The sequence below is a fragment of the Hyperolius riggenbachi genome, chromosome 11 (assembly GCF_040937935.1).
Source record: "Hyperolius riggenbachi isolate aHypRig1 chromosome 11, aHypRig1.pri, whole genome shotgun sequence".
Classification (NCBI taxonomy): domain Eukaryota; kingdom Metazoa; phylum Chordata; class Amphibia; order Anura; family Hyperoliidae; genus Hyperolius; species Hyperolius riggenbachi.
In genome coordinates this window covers 140,518,544-140,532,885 of record NC_090656.1, presented here as the reverse complement: position 1 = coordinate 140,532,885, position 14,342 = coordinate 140,518,544, and the positions used below count along the sequence as shown (strand labels likewise).

The 14,342-nt window shown below is 42.7% G+C and overlaps 1 protein-coding gene across 2 annotated transcripts in view; it reads right to left on the bottom strand.

Moving 5' to 3' along the window:
* Positions 1 to 1,894: 1,894 nt before the first annotated feature.
* Positions 1,895 to 14,342, bottom strand: part of GANAB (glucosidase II alpha subunit) — a 109,544-nt gene continuing 97,096 nt past the window's right edge. For both annotated transcript variants that reach the window (XM_068261246.1, XM_068261247.1), the window contains 5 exons: positions 11,191 to 11,265; positions 10,929 to 11,042; positions 4,825 to 4,934; positions 4,251 to 4,351; positions 1,895 to 2,766 (listed from right to left, as the gene is read on the bottom strand). In XM_068261246.1, coding sequence (XP_068117347.1) covers positions 2,657 to 2,766; positions 4,251 to 4,351; positions 4,825 to 4,934; positions 10,929 to 11,042; positions 11,191 to 11,265 — 510 coding nt within the window. In that variant the 3' untranslated portion in view covers positions 1,895 to 2,656. The remainder of the gene's footprint in view (positions 2,767 to 4,250; positions 4,352 to 4,824; positions 4,935 to 10,928; positions 11,043 to 11,190; positions 11,266 to 14,342) is intronic.

The window sequence follows — 14,342 nt, the reverse complement described above, 5'->3', positions numbered from 1 at the left end:
GTGAGAGGAAGAAAAAAAAAAAAAAAAAAAAAAAAAAAAAAAGAATCCAAGGATCACCACCAAGGCCATCCTGGTAATTCTGGGCTCTGCTGGTGGCAATGTCTCAAGGCAGACAATCCAAATGACACTGCACACTGCTGGGTTCCACGGATACAGACCAAGGAGGATGCCACTTCTCCAGAAAAGGCACACAAAAGCTTGCTTGGCCTTTGCAAATGCTCATCTGGACAAAGAAGAAGACGTCTGGTCTTCTGTGTTATGGTCATATGAAACAAAAATTGAATTGTTTGGTCACAATGGGGTTTCCTTCATTTGGCATACAAAATAGGAGAAGCCTTAAACCCGACAAAACATCATCCCCACTGTCAAAAATGGTGGTGGGAACCTAATGCTTTGGGGGTGTATTTCAGCCAATGGACCAGGGAACCTAATCACAGTAAACGGCACCATGACAAAAGAGTAATACATGAGGATTCTCAACGACAACATCAGGCAGTCTGCAGAGAAACTTAGTCTTGGCCACCAGTGGACATTTCAGCATGACAATGACCCAAAACACATAGCAAAAGTGGTGAAGAAATGGTTAGCAGACAACAATTTTAACGTTTTGGAGTGGCCCGGCCAGAGTTCAGACTTGAATCCAATAGAGAATCTGTAGAGGGAGCTAAAGATCAGTGTGATGGCAAGAGCACCCACCAACCTAAAAGATTTGGAGCTCATTGCTAAAGAGAAATGGGCAAAAATACCTGTGGAGACATGCAAAAAGCTGGTCTGCAATTATAGGAAGCGTTTGATTGCTGTAAAAGCTAAAGCAGGCTTTTTTTATTGATTATTGAGAAGGGTATGAATAATTTTGGACTGAAAACTTTTTGCCCAAATGTAAATAAAAGCTGAGAATTGTTTTTCCCCACAAGAATGCCCCATGAAGAGATGAGGTTCTGTCAAATTTTGACTGCCTACTTTTTGTTCACAATTTAAGGCCCCCCCCCCCCCCCCCCCCCCTGGTAAAACTGGTATAGGGATAATTATGTATCCTCACCCATTCCCACAAAGGGTTAAATACCTTTAATATCCTCTAGAACAGTGATGGCTAACCTTGGCACTCCAGCTGTGGTAGAACTACTAAGTCCCATGAGGCATTGCGATACGCGGACAGCTCTAAGTATAACTCGGGAAGGCAGAAGCATGATGAGATTTGTAGTTTTGTCACAGCTGTACCAGTATGCAGCTACCACTTATTCACTTTGCAAACACACCTACTTCAACCTTGACTTACTTACAAAATTAAAATATAAAAGTAGAAATAAACCCTTTAAAGTAAACCAAAGCCGGGACAAGGTCCTCCAGCACCCAAGGCTGACACACCAAAGTGTGCCTCTCCATCGCTCCCACCCCCATCGACACACACCGATTGCTATTAGACTAAGAGGCACACTAGGGTCCCATAGCCCCCAGCACCTTAATCTGGCTTGCAGTCACTGCCATGTGTCCCCTTTTATTATTTCTCTATGCTTCAAACACAATAGGGGAATGATAGTTGAGTGAGTTGTGCACCCCCTCCTACACAGCGCCCTGAGGCTGGAGCCTCTCTCGCCTCTGTCTCGGCCCTGCGTAAATCTCCACTTTTGTCTCCAGTACAGACCTATGAATAGCAATATTCCTGAGTAGACTGTTTCAGGCCTTTACCTCGTTTTGATATATGTAGATAAACAAAAAACAAAAACCATTTCCTTTAGATGGGCCAGTCTCCAACACCAACCTTATGTACTTATTTTGCAAGTTACTGGTAGTTTAGAGGGTAAATTGTGTAGTAATATGCTGTCTCTGCTGAAGAACATTAGTAAATGTTCTTGCATTGAAAGCGCTGAAAAAAATTAAAATAAAGCACAACAAATAATTTTATAGTTTTATTTCTCCTTTTATCAAAATGTTTCCAATTTTAAATGAACTATGGCTCCATTTAGGGCAAAAAGAAGCATTTCATAGAAAACCTTTTCCCATGACATGATATCTTTCTTCAAATCTCACATTCCTTATGACAGAAAAAGGCAAGGGGAAGGGGAAAAGGGAAACTGAAGCCTCCCCAGTCAGGCTTACAAAGTGGTCACATTTTTGGGATAAACCTAGTAAGATACAGGCTGAGGAGACAGAGAAAGTGCTTTAGGGTTTGGGAGCTGCTATTAGATTAACAATATTTGCTATTTAATTCACTTCCTCATTAAAATCATTCACAAAACATAGCTGCAGCACTAAGAAACCTAATTGGTAAAATATGTTAATCGTATGTAATCCTGGGCATCCCTTTTCTCTCGCACACTATTTAGTAATGTGGAGCTGAAGGGGTGACATCATATGGTGGACAGGCAAGATTGACAAGGACACAATTTGTTTATTCCTGAAAAGCTGGAAGCCCAAATCTCATTGACACTTGGGACAAGTACAGTGCATGATCAATCAATGTACACAAAATAAGTGCAGGTGGGCAGGACCTAGAAACACAGGCACACACAGATACACTCCTACATACACACAGTACTTTCTATACTTGTTTCTGTTCTCACATTTGGTCCATGAATGAAGCCCACAGTTCAATCCTTCACACTTGGGGAGAAAGTGCCTTTGTCCCCTTCCCCCAAGACTTGATATATTAGTGATGCTATCGCAGAGACATTGTGAAATCTGAGGCAATATTTACTCCTGGCTTTCGTACAGTAAGTACAGATGTCTGTGAATTGTATTCAAATTCCAGCTGGGTCTCTGATCCATCTGCAGCAAAAACAAAGAGACTTTTACATATCGATAACATGCAAAAACAGTCCACATAGGCAGGAAACCACCTCTCAAATGTAACTAGTTACTACAATACATTTCTCTACCAAGCTTTTCAATATAAATACAAACAGGAACACTAGCATCAAAAGCAACCTGCAACCACTCCCCCCCCCCCCCACCTCCCCAAAAAAGGGGAAAAAAAATGGAGTTCCTGAAATACTCATTTTAACCTGGTATATATGCATGCTGTGGCTTTGTGTAGCTATCGTAGGTGATTGAGGTGAAGGGACCTCCATCTTAGAGGTTTCAGGTGATAAGTATTTTTTTTAATAATCATAATTACTTTTTATGTGAATAAACACATATAAAGGGGGGAGGGGGAGTCACTGCGTCCTATAGTCCAAATGCAGGAAGTTCCTGACTTGTGAACGCCTGCCTCCAACCTCGAACCTCCAACTTGCCGCAATGTCGGGGACTCCCTGTACGGTGCCCATGCAGAGGAGGACACGGGGACACAACGGAGCAAAGAGGACGACAAGAGGGACAGAGGAGGACACAGGGAGACACAAGAGGTACAAGGGGGCATGAGGCACAATCCACAAGATGCCCCTTCACCATGGATGCACCAGGTTTAGTATATTTTTTTGCCCTGTTTCTTTGTCCTCTAAACCTAAGTGCGTCTTATGGTCAGGAGCTTCTTATAGTCCAAAAAATTTGGTACACACACACACTTTGCAAAGTGAACGGTCACAAGCTCTGCAGTAAAACCCTAAGAGCCAGCAATATGAAGATTTAAATGATCAATTTTCCTTTAGGATGCATAAAAAAAAATTGTTTGTGGCATTTAAATAAGCTTCCCATTTGCATAGCATCACACTGTAGTTAAGCATTTTCATACATTCAAGACTCCAGTGGTAAGAATATCAAATAGCTCACAACTGCCAAAGTATAAATTAGGCCGAGTGTAATACTAAAACTAAAATTCACCAAGATAAAGACTATCAATTTGCTTTTACAACGACATCTATGGTCATGAAGGCTCAAAGAAAAGAATTTGTCCGGTTACAATCTCATATGAATCTAATAGCATGATGAAGAGGTTTTGTGAAACTATAAATATTTGATGATATTCTGTAAGAAAAAGTTTTACTTCACAAATTAAATCAAGCACATAATTATTGCAAAATAAAATACTTCCAGGCATTGTTTCAACAAGAAAAAAAAAAAAGAAAAAAAAAAAAAAAAAGACTAATTCATGAGATGAGCACTACACAACAGAAGAATTTCACTGCAGATTCCAAATATGGGTCAGTGAAAGAAACAGGTTAACAAATTGGTCAGCCAAGCTGAAAACAAGCAGTAGTAAAAATGCCTCTTCACTGTATGGACCGCAAAGCTTTCTACTGTAGTAAAAGCAACTAAGCAAGAGTAAGAATCATAGTAGTAGCAAATTAAATTTCCCATGGAAGGCTGCTTACCTGGCTGATGAAGCGTAATGCTGTTGGGCTTTGATGATCCAATTATTATAACTCTTTCAAGCCATTCAGAAGTTTCAAATGTTCCTTGAGGGTCCAGTGAGCTAATAAAAACAGAGATATAGGTTATTCGACTTGTTTTAGATCACAACGTTGAAGTATTTAGTTCTCCCCCATCACATAGCCACTTTGATTTCTAGCTGAATTTATAGAGCAAATAAGCAAGGACGTAAAACATTCTGCTACATTTTATTGTATCACTGAGCGTCTCACATTTGTTTGTTTTTTTGGTAGTACAAGAGCTTATTTACAGTTTGTTCTTAGTATTCATGTAAGTTGTAAAAGAGGCCAATCATTTTACACACATCCAATTTTGGATTGGTCAATTATTGGCCTCCATGGTCCATTAACTACCTCCATGTAGCGTGAGAGCTTACCTATACAGTTTGTTAATAGTATTCAAAATCTCTTGGCCCACATACTACATGGAAGAGGTAAAATTGACCAATGATTGGCCAATCAAAAATGTATGTGTGTATGCATCCTTAGACATTGAGGACTATTGTCTCATCCTTACCTTGAAGTTAGTTGTCCATGACTGTAATTAAACTTCCTATACACAAACTCATTTTGTTGATAATTGAAACTGTGACCATCATCCAAGTACAACTGCCCTTGTGCTTCTCCCTATAATTCAGAAATAAAAGTAAATGGTGTGAAACGGCCAAGATTAGGCAAAAGTGCACAATGAGTGATCCAGCTCAATGAACCATGTATGATTTTGTTTCGAGACAGATTTTAATTGTAACCTTCCAGTGCTTTGCTCATCCAAGATTAAATTACTATAGCTACATAAGCAACTTGCGACAAAGCCCACAATGCCAAAATGAATAGGGTCTATAGTACAGTGACTGCTGAGTAATCTCAGTTTCTGATGCTTCAGTGAGGTGGGAGGCCTTCATGCTGAGTTCATCAGAGTGTGAATTTCAAAAAAGCTTGTCTATAGTGCTCCATTCACACACCACAATACAATCCAAGAATTTGCTGCCGATCTATATTAATGCCCAATGTCAATCTCCAAATAGTGGCAATATAGTCTCTGTTGATCAGCGCAAATTCTTCCAATCTGTTCACAAACTTCAATAACTTCAAAGAGCAAGAGCAATACAATTACGTCAATGCATTCAGTGTTCTGCAATCACCGCTGGTCTGCATCTTTTGATGGTATCCCTTTGACACTTGCTGGCTGTGGTGCAGGTCATGCTCTGAGACCATTTAGCTTAAGTTTTTTTATTCTGTGCATTTGCTATTTAGTTTGCATGCTGTTCATCCACTTGGATTGTGGTTTCAACACATGTATGGACTTCTGGTCACCTCATGCATGCATATTCATTCGTGCATGCATTTTTCTTCTATAGGAACCTCAGAATTTATCTATTTGGGCCGGTTCACACTTGAGTGGATGCAGGACGGAAACGGTAAGCAGATGCGTCCGTCCGTTTTGCATCCGCATGCAACAATCTTACGCGTCTGTTCCATGTCCATTACATCTGCATCACTGTTCACCTGTCCTGCCACTGCCATTCGGTCCATCTATTCAGCCTGGAGGCCAACAGAAGCCTGGTGCTCTCCATAGGCTGCTGCAGGCCAATTCTCTCTAGCAACAGTGAGAATTTTCATTGTTTCAACATGAAGCAATTATAAATTCTCCCTGTTGCTTAGGATTCCCATTGGTTTTTTGCAGCCCAATGGAGATCCCAAGGCTAATACCGGCCACCGAGCTGTTTAGAAGGAACCGAGTGGTGGTGGGACACGTGAGCATCATGTCACAGCAGCGATCGAAACGGGTGACGTGGATGCAGCGACTAAACTAGTGAGAACGGTCAGTGTCTGTTCTCAAAGGCTTTCATTAGACATATTTTCCTATCTGGGCAAATGTGGCAAGTTGGGACTGTGTTCCGTCTCACGTTCTGTAGCGAATGGATCCGTGTTTTTTTTAAAGCAGTTTAACCACCTGAGGACCTAGGGCTTTACCACCCTTAAAGTGAACCTCCGGACTAAAAATCTACTCAGCAGCACTGAAAAGGCTTGGTGTTTCTTTAACAGTTTCACAGCATCAGAACTTTGTTTTTCTTACCAAAGCAACCTTTTTCGCTGTATTTTTATCTAAGCTCCACCCATCAAAGAAAAAAAGCCCGGGCTTTTTTTTCCTGATGCTGTGCAGAGCATGATGGGATTTCTATGTTGTTATTCACGTTGCTTAGCAACTGGGAGGGGTGATCAGCACACAGGACAGTTGGAACTGTGTATCATACTCCCTGTCACCTCATTACAACCAAAAAGATGGCTGCCATCATAAAATCAAACATTTGCCTGTTCTTTTAAAACAGGGTGGGTAAGAGATTATATTACCTATCTATTTTAATTAACATAAGTAATGTAACTTAATAAAAGTATGTTTGTTTAGGCTGAAGTTCCTCTTTAAGGACCGGCCACTTTTTTTCCATTCAGACCACTGCAGCTTTCACGGTTTATTGCTCGCTCATACAACCCACCACCTAAATGAATTTTGGCTCCTTTTCTGGTCACTAATAAAGCTTTCTTTTGGTGCTATTTGATTGCTCCTGCGATTTTTACTTTTTATTATATTCATCAAAAAAGACATGAATTTTGGCAAAAAAATGATTTTTTTAACTTTCTGTGCTGACATTTTTCTAATAAAGTAAAATTTCTGTATACATGCAGCGCGAAAAATGTGGACAAACATGTTTTTGATTAAAAAAAACCCCATTCAGTGTATATTTATTGGTTTGGGTAAAAGTTATAGCGTTTACAAACTATGGTGCAAAAAGTGAATTTTCTCATTTTCAAGCATCTATGACTTTTCTGACCCCGTCATGTTTCATGAGGGGCTAGAATTCCAGGATAGTATAAATACCCCCCAAATGACCCCATTTTAGAAAGAAGAAATCCCAAAGTATTCACTGAGAGGCATAGTGAGTTCATAGACGATATTAATTTTTGTCACAAGTAAGCGGAAAATGACACTTTGTGACAAAAAAAAAAAAGTTTCCATTTCTTCTAACTTGCGACAAAAAAAATGAAATCTGCCACGGACTCACCATGCCCCTCTCTGAATACCTTGAAGTGTCTACTTTCCAAAATGGGGTCATTAGTGGGGTGTGTTTACTGTCCTCGCATTTTGGGGGGTGGTAATTTGTAAGCACCCCTGTAAAGCCTAAAGGTGCTCATTGGACTTTGGGCCCCTTAGCGCAGTTAGGCTGCAAAAAAGTGCCACACATGTGGTATTGCTGTACTCAGGAGAAGTAGTATAATGTGTTTTGGGGTGTATTTTTACACATACCGATGCTGGGTGGGAGAAATATCTCTGTAAATGACAATTTTTTAATTTTTTTTTTTACACACAATTGTCCATTTACAGAGATCTTTCTCCCACTCAGCATGGGTATGTGTACAAATACACCCCAAAACACATTATACTACTTCTCCTGAGTACGGCGGTACCACATGTGTGACACTTTTTTGCAGCCTAGGTGCGCTAAGGGGCCCAACGTCCTATTCACAGGTCATTTTGTGGCATTTGTTTTCTAGACTACTCCTCGCGGTTTAGAGCCCCTAAAATGCCAGGGCAGTATAGGAACCCCACAAGTGACCCCATTTTAGAAAGAAGACACCCCAAGGTATTCTGTTAGGTGTATGGCGAGTTCATAGAAGATTTTATTTTTTGTCACAAGTTAGTGAAAAATGACACTTTGTGAAAAAAAACCCAATAAAAATCAATTTCCGCTAACTTTTGACAAAAAATAAAATCTTCTATGAACTCGTCATACACCTAACAGAATACATTGGGGTGTCTTTCTAAAATGGGGTCACTTGTGGGGTTCCTATACTGCCCTGGCATTTTACGGGCCCAAAACCGTGAGTAGTCTGGAAACCAAATGTCTCAAAATGACTGTTCAGGGGTATAAGCATCTGCAAATTTTGATGACAGGTGGTCTATGAGGGGGCGAATTTTGTGGAGCCGGTCATAAGCAGGGTGGCCTTTTAGATGACAGGTTGTATTGGGCCTGATCTGATGGATAGGAGTGCTAGGGGGGTGACAGGAGGTGATTGATGGGTGTCTCAGGGGGTGGTTAGAGGGGAAAATAGATGCAATCAATGCACTGGGGAGGTGATTGGAAGGGGGTCTGAGGGGGATCTGAGGGTTTGGCTGAGTGATCAGGAGTCCACACGGGGCAAATTAGGGCCTGATCTGATGGGTAGGTGTGCTAGGGGGTGACAGGAGGTGATTGATGGGTGTCTCAAGGTGTGATTAGAGGGGGGAATAGATGCAAGCAATGCACTGGCGAGGTGATCAGGGCTGGGGTCTGAGGGCATTCTGAGGGTGTGGGCGGGTGATTGAGTGCCCTAGGGGCAGATAGGGGTCTAATCTGATAGGTAGCAGTGACAGGGGGTGATTGATGGGTAATTAGTGGGTGTTTAGGGTAGAGAACAGATGTAAACACTGGACTTGGGAGGAGATCGGACGTCGGATCTGCGGGCGATCTATTGGTGTGGGTGGGTGATCAGATTGCCCGCAAGGGGCAGGTTAGGGGCTGATTGATGGGTGGCAGTGACAGGGGGGGGGATTGATGGGTGGCAGTGACAGGGGGTGATTGATAGGTGATTGAGAGGTAATCAGTGGGTTATTACAGGGGAGAACAGATGTAAATATTGCACTGGCGAATTGATAAGAGGGGGGGGGGGTCTGAGGGCAATCTGAGCGTGTAGGCGGGTGATTGGGTGCCCGCAAGGGGCAGATTAGAGTCTGATCTGATGGGTAACAGTGACAGGTGGTGATAGGGGGTGATTGATGGGTAATTAGTGGGTGTTTAGAGGAGAGAATAGATGTAAACACTGCGCTTGGATGGTGATCTGATGTCGGATCTGCGGGCGATCTATTGGTGTGGGTGGGTGATCAGATTGCCCGCAAGGGGCAGGTTAGGGGCTGATTGGCAGTGACAGGGGGTGATTGACAGGTGATCAGGGGGGATAGATGCATACAGTACATGGGGGGGGGGGGGTCTGGGGAGAATCTGAGGGGTGGGGGGTGATCAGGAGGGAGCAGGGGGCAGGGGGGGGGGGGGATAAAAAAAATAGCGTTGACAGATAGTGACAGGGAGTGATTGATGGGTGATTAGGGGGTTGATTGGGTGCAAACAGGGGTCTGGGGGGTGAGCAGGGGGGGGGGGGGGTGGTCTGATGGGTGCTGTGGGCGATCTGGGGCGGGGGGGGGGGGAAATCAGTGTGCTTGGGGCAGACTAGGGTGTCTGCAGCCTGCCCTGGTGGTCCCTCGGACACTGGGACCACCAGGGCAGGAGGCAGCCTGTATAATACACTTTGTAAACATTACAAAGTGTATTATACACTTTGTGTGCGGCGATCGTCGGGTCGGGTTAATATCCCGCCGGCGCTTCCGTATGGCCGGCGGGATGTTGCGGCGGGTGAGCGGAGCCAGGCGGTGGCGGAGGATCGCGTCACGGATGACGCGATCGCTCCGCCCATGCCCCTACAAGGACCGCCGCCATTTGTCAATACGGCGGTCCTTGCGGGGTCCACTTCCCGGCCGCCAATTGTCAATACGGCGGTCGGGAAGTGGTTAAAACTGACAAAATTTTCAACAAAAATGTGTTTTCCTACTTTTTATAACCCATACAATTATCAGATTTGCTTTTGTGCACAAGTATTATTATTCATTTAGACATAACTTCCCAAAGTTCAGTTAATTTATTTTTAAAGCTGCTGGTGCATTTTATTTACTTACAGTAGGTAGACAAAATCTGACAGAACTGACAGGTTTTAGACTTGTCCATCTCTTCATGGGGGATTCTCAGCATGGCCTTTATTTTTATAAAGGCACTCCCTGAAAAGGATTTATACAAAGATGCTGGCCAGTCTTCCTGCTCGCTGCACATTTTTTGGCAGTTGGACAGAGCGATTGCTACTCACCAAGTGCTTTTGAAAATAAAGAAAACCCTGAGAATCCCCCAAGAAGAGATGGACTTGTCTAAAACCTGTCGGTTCTGTCTGATTTCTACTACCTACTGTAAGTGAGAGCAACATAGAAGAAAGGTAATGTATGTCTCATTTTAGTTTGGAAGAAACATACTTATTTGTAAGTGTTTACATGTGTTCTAAATTTTAAAATTTTTCGCGATCGTGGTCCTTTAAACATTGGCATGCAATTCATCCTCTCCTGGTTCTTCTGGGCACTGAGCATTGTTTGATTGTTTATGCATTTTACAGTTTTTGTTTCTATGGTTTACGGTTACTGATTTTGTGTGTGTGTGTGTGTGTGTTTTGTAGATTTTCTTTGACATTTACCTTGGGAATATTTTAATATGCAGCAGTAAAGACCGTTAACTTTTGATTGAGTGCCAACCATTTACTCTACTGATCTAGTGGTTATGCAGTTACTATTGGTCAGAGCACCCTGAACTATATGGGCCAGGATCTATGGTGTGCCTCACTACGTACCTCTACTTGATCAAACTGGTCACTGAGAGCTGCTCTAGCCGGAATTCTCATTAGGGCCTATGGTGGCACCCAAAGTGTTGCGCTGAATTTAGCCGATTCGGTTTGCAGGACCACAATTTTAAGCCAGAAGTGTCTGAAACTAACCTGCAGGTCCAGTGCCACATACAAAGTGAAGGGATCGGATTGCATACAGTCTGAAGATCTCCGGGGACGGTCTTTCCGTGGAATTATAGATCCACCACGCTGATACACCGGTATCTGGTAATAAAACATTTAAGAAAGTGTAGACTAAATAATTCTCGTAAGAGAAGGATAAAGCCAAAGGTGATGAAAAAAATAGAGAGATCAAAGCTCCACATACAGAAGAAAAGTGTGTACTGTATGTATGAGACATCTTCATACTTACTGTGCTGCTGGTGACTGGTTGGTATAACTTTTGAGGTGCCTTATATTTTTGATATGTATGCACATCATACCAGACCTACAAAAAAGGAGGATACAGTTTAGTATTGAATCATTTTCTGGACACGCAATGCCAAATTGCACACACTACTACTGTACACAATTGGGACTTAATTCTAGGCAATCCAACACTTTAAATAGACTTCAAATTGTGAGAAAAATAGTTGCACAAGTGTCATTTATAGAGGTGTCAATGGGAGGAGACTGATCAGGGTCCTTTTACATTGTGTCCGTTGCGTTCCTAAGCAATAATCAATATCTCATCACAACAATTAGCAAATTCTATGTATCTTGAAAATGGGCCAATCAAAATTCACAGGAGGTGCACATTTGAGTAGCCTACTACCCAAGCTGCATAAAATCTGCACGTAAGCTGAAGTTATTAGCAACTTATTACCACCTCTGGTAATCAGTATGCAGGACTGTATGAATAACCTACTACTATGGCAGACATGATCACAATGGCAAACAAATGTTTATACACATGACAATTACTTTGGCCCCCAGGGATTAGGATTCAATGCTGTGGGCAACAGTTCATGCCCAAGTGCTGACAAGTCCATTGCTAGCAGCTTGTTCTTTTGCTACAGAGTAGGGAGGAGGGACAACACACAGTGCAGTGGAAAGGATGAAGACTGCAATAATGCTCTTGAGCAGTGTTCGACTGAGATGGTCCAACAGTCTGGATCTCAACTAGGGATAAGCTTTCCGCTTGTGAAACACCATTCCATTGAGTCAGAAGACAGATGCGGCCCATAGCAAAGGAGGCCAATTTATACCGGCCACTGTGCTTATCATTCCGATACTTTCTAATTCAAGAGAAAGTGAATGAGGATATAAAAGTAATGGAGCACTGCTGCCAGGGGTGCGTTAACCCCTTCTGCCGTGGCCGGTACCAGTTTTAATTTGACACTATGATATTTGCATACTGGATGCTCATTTCTATTAACCACTTCACTCCAAAGGGTTTTTCCCCTTAAAAAAACAGAGCAATTTTTAACCTGTCAGCACTCCTTCCATTCATTCGCCTATAACTGTATTACTACTTATCACAACAAAACAATCTATATCATGTTTTTTTCAGTAAATTTTTTTTTACCAAAAACCCTTTTCAGTGTGCTGTAAGAGCGTGGTTGTATGAATGCTGTGCCTTTGCCAAATTCTTTTTACTCTGGAAGGACCAGGAAGTTCAGGACTAATACACTAAGGGCACGTTTCCACTTGGGCCCGGTTCACATTGGAACGGATGGAAAACTGATCAGTGTAAAAAGTGATCCACAGAACGGGTCAGTTTTAAAAGGCATTAGTTTATTCATGACCCTCGGTTCAGTTAGCCCATGGTCAATGCGACACCTGTCAATCCGGAAAGCTAATTAACATAAGATCTATTCACCTCTGTTAGGGTCCGTCATGGTCCGCTAAAAGTACCCTTTCTTTATTTGTTTTTGGCCTGAATAAGCAGAGTTCCTCTGCACACGAGACAGACGGGGAAATGCTGCCTATCTAGACAATGGCTAGCCATCCAAATCGCATACTGTGCGATTCTGGACGGCATGCCACATTTTTTCATAACGCGCATCGGAATCTCTATAGCCATGCTTCGCAGCAGCACGAGTGTCGTGTCCGATTAAAAAAACTGACAGCACTCAGTGGAATTAGTACCTAAAAGACCTGTAGTACATCAGGTCAAAGATCAAAATCTTCCAGGTATAACCACTATTCTAATACAGTATATATCTATGTCCTCTGTGACTTCATCCAAGCCACAAGGATGTATAAGTTTTGTAGTTTAAGCAGTGCTGTGGACAATCAGGCTCGCTCACATCACAGCCTGCTTCAGAACTAATTAGTGAAATGGAACATGTGTTCCCTTAGCCAATTAGGGGACACCCCCCAGGAGTGATCACTACTGTGGGCGATCTCAGTGATCATTCCTCCCCCATGCACAGATCTTGAATTAAATCCTGTAAAGAAAAGCCTGAATCCAGCAGCGATCGTGCTGCAAGATCCTCTGTGTTCAGCTGTGCAGTCAGCCCCGTACTGCCATATACACTAGGTCCCGACCTGACGTAATCAAGTCAGGACCCGGTGTATATGGCAGTACAGGGCTGACTGCAGAGCTGAGCACAGTGGATCCAGCAGCACGATCACCGTTGGATCCAGGGAGATGTTTTGTTTTACAGGATTTTTTTTTTGCAGGTGGGTGCATGGAGGAGCTGCCTAATATGAGGGAGGGGGTGCCAATTGCCTAATATGAGGGAGGCTGTCTAATGGTGGGGGAACATCTACCTACTGGGTGAGTTACAATACTGGAAGCACACCTGTTGTTATCTATATGGCGGTGGGGACTAATACTGAGGGCACATCTGATTATTCATATTGGGGGAACCCAACACTTATTGGGGGCGGGGTGTTTATGTGTATATACACACACACACACACACACACACACACACACACACACACACACACACACACGTCTTTCCCCGAAAATAAGACAGTGTCTTATATTAATTTTTGCTCTAAAAGATGTACTCAGCAGAGCATTTCCTGTTCCTTTGTACTGTGATGTTCATGGATTTGAAAGTATGCTACTGTCTGGATCAGGCACCTGACCTGTCTTCCCTGCACACAGCTGTGTGCTGGGATGAAAGGTTCTTTGCCCGATTGGCACTGCACCATAGTGTCCCCACTTACTGGCTGCCTCTTCCTCCTCTAACTTCCGCTAGGGCTCATTTTCGGGGTAGGGCTTATATTTCAAGCATGCTTAAAATTCTAGCTAGGGCTTATTTTCAGGGTAGGTCTTATTTTCAGGGAAAGCGGGTATACACACACACACATACATACACACACTAATTTAGGTGTAATAAGTAGGGATAAAGATAATTGCTGCTAGCTTTGAACTGCCTGAATCAGACTACTAAAGAACCAGTATTTTTGGTCTTAGTTTGAGCAATATTTTGATGGACATATCAAGAATGCTTGTTCAGTTTTGCAAGATGGGTGGAGTAAACGTGCTGCATAGCCCCCCTCCTTCACTCAACACCAAACTGACCAACCAACCAATAGACATATGTCCTATTTGTCATAAAACTG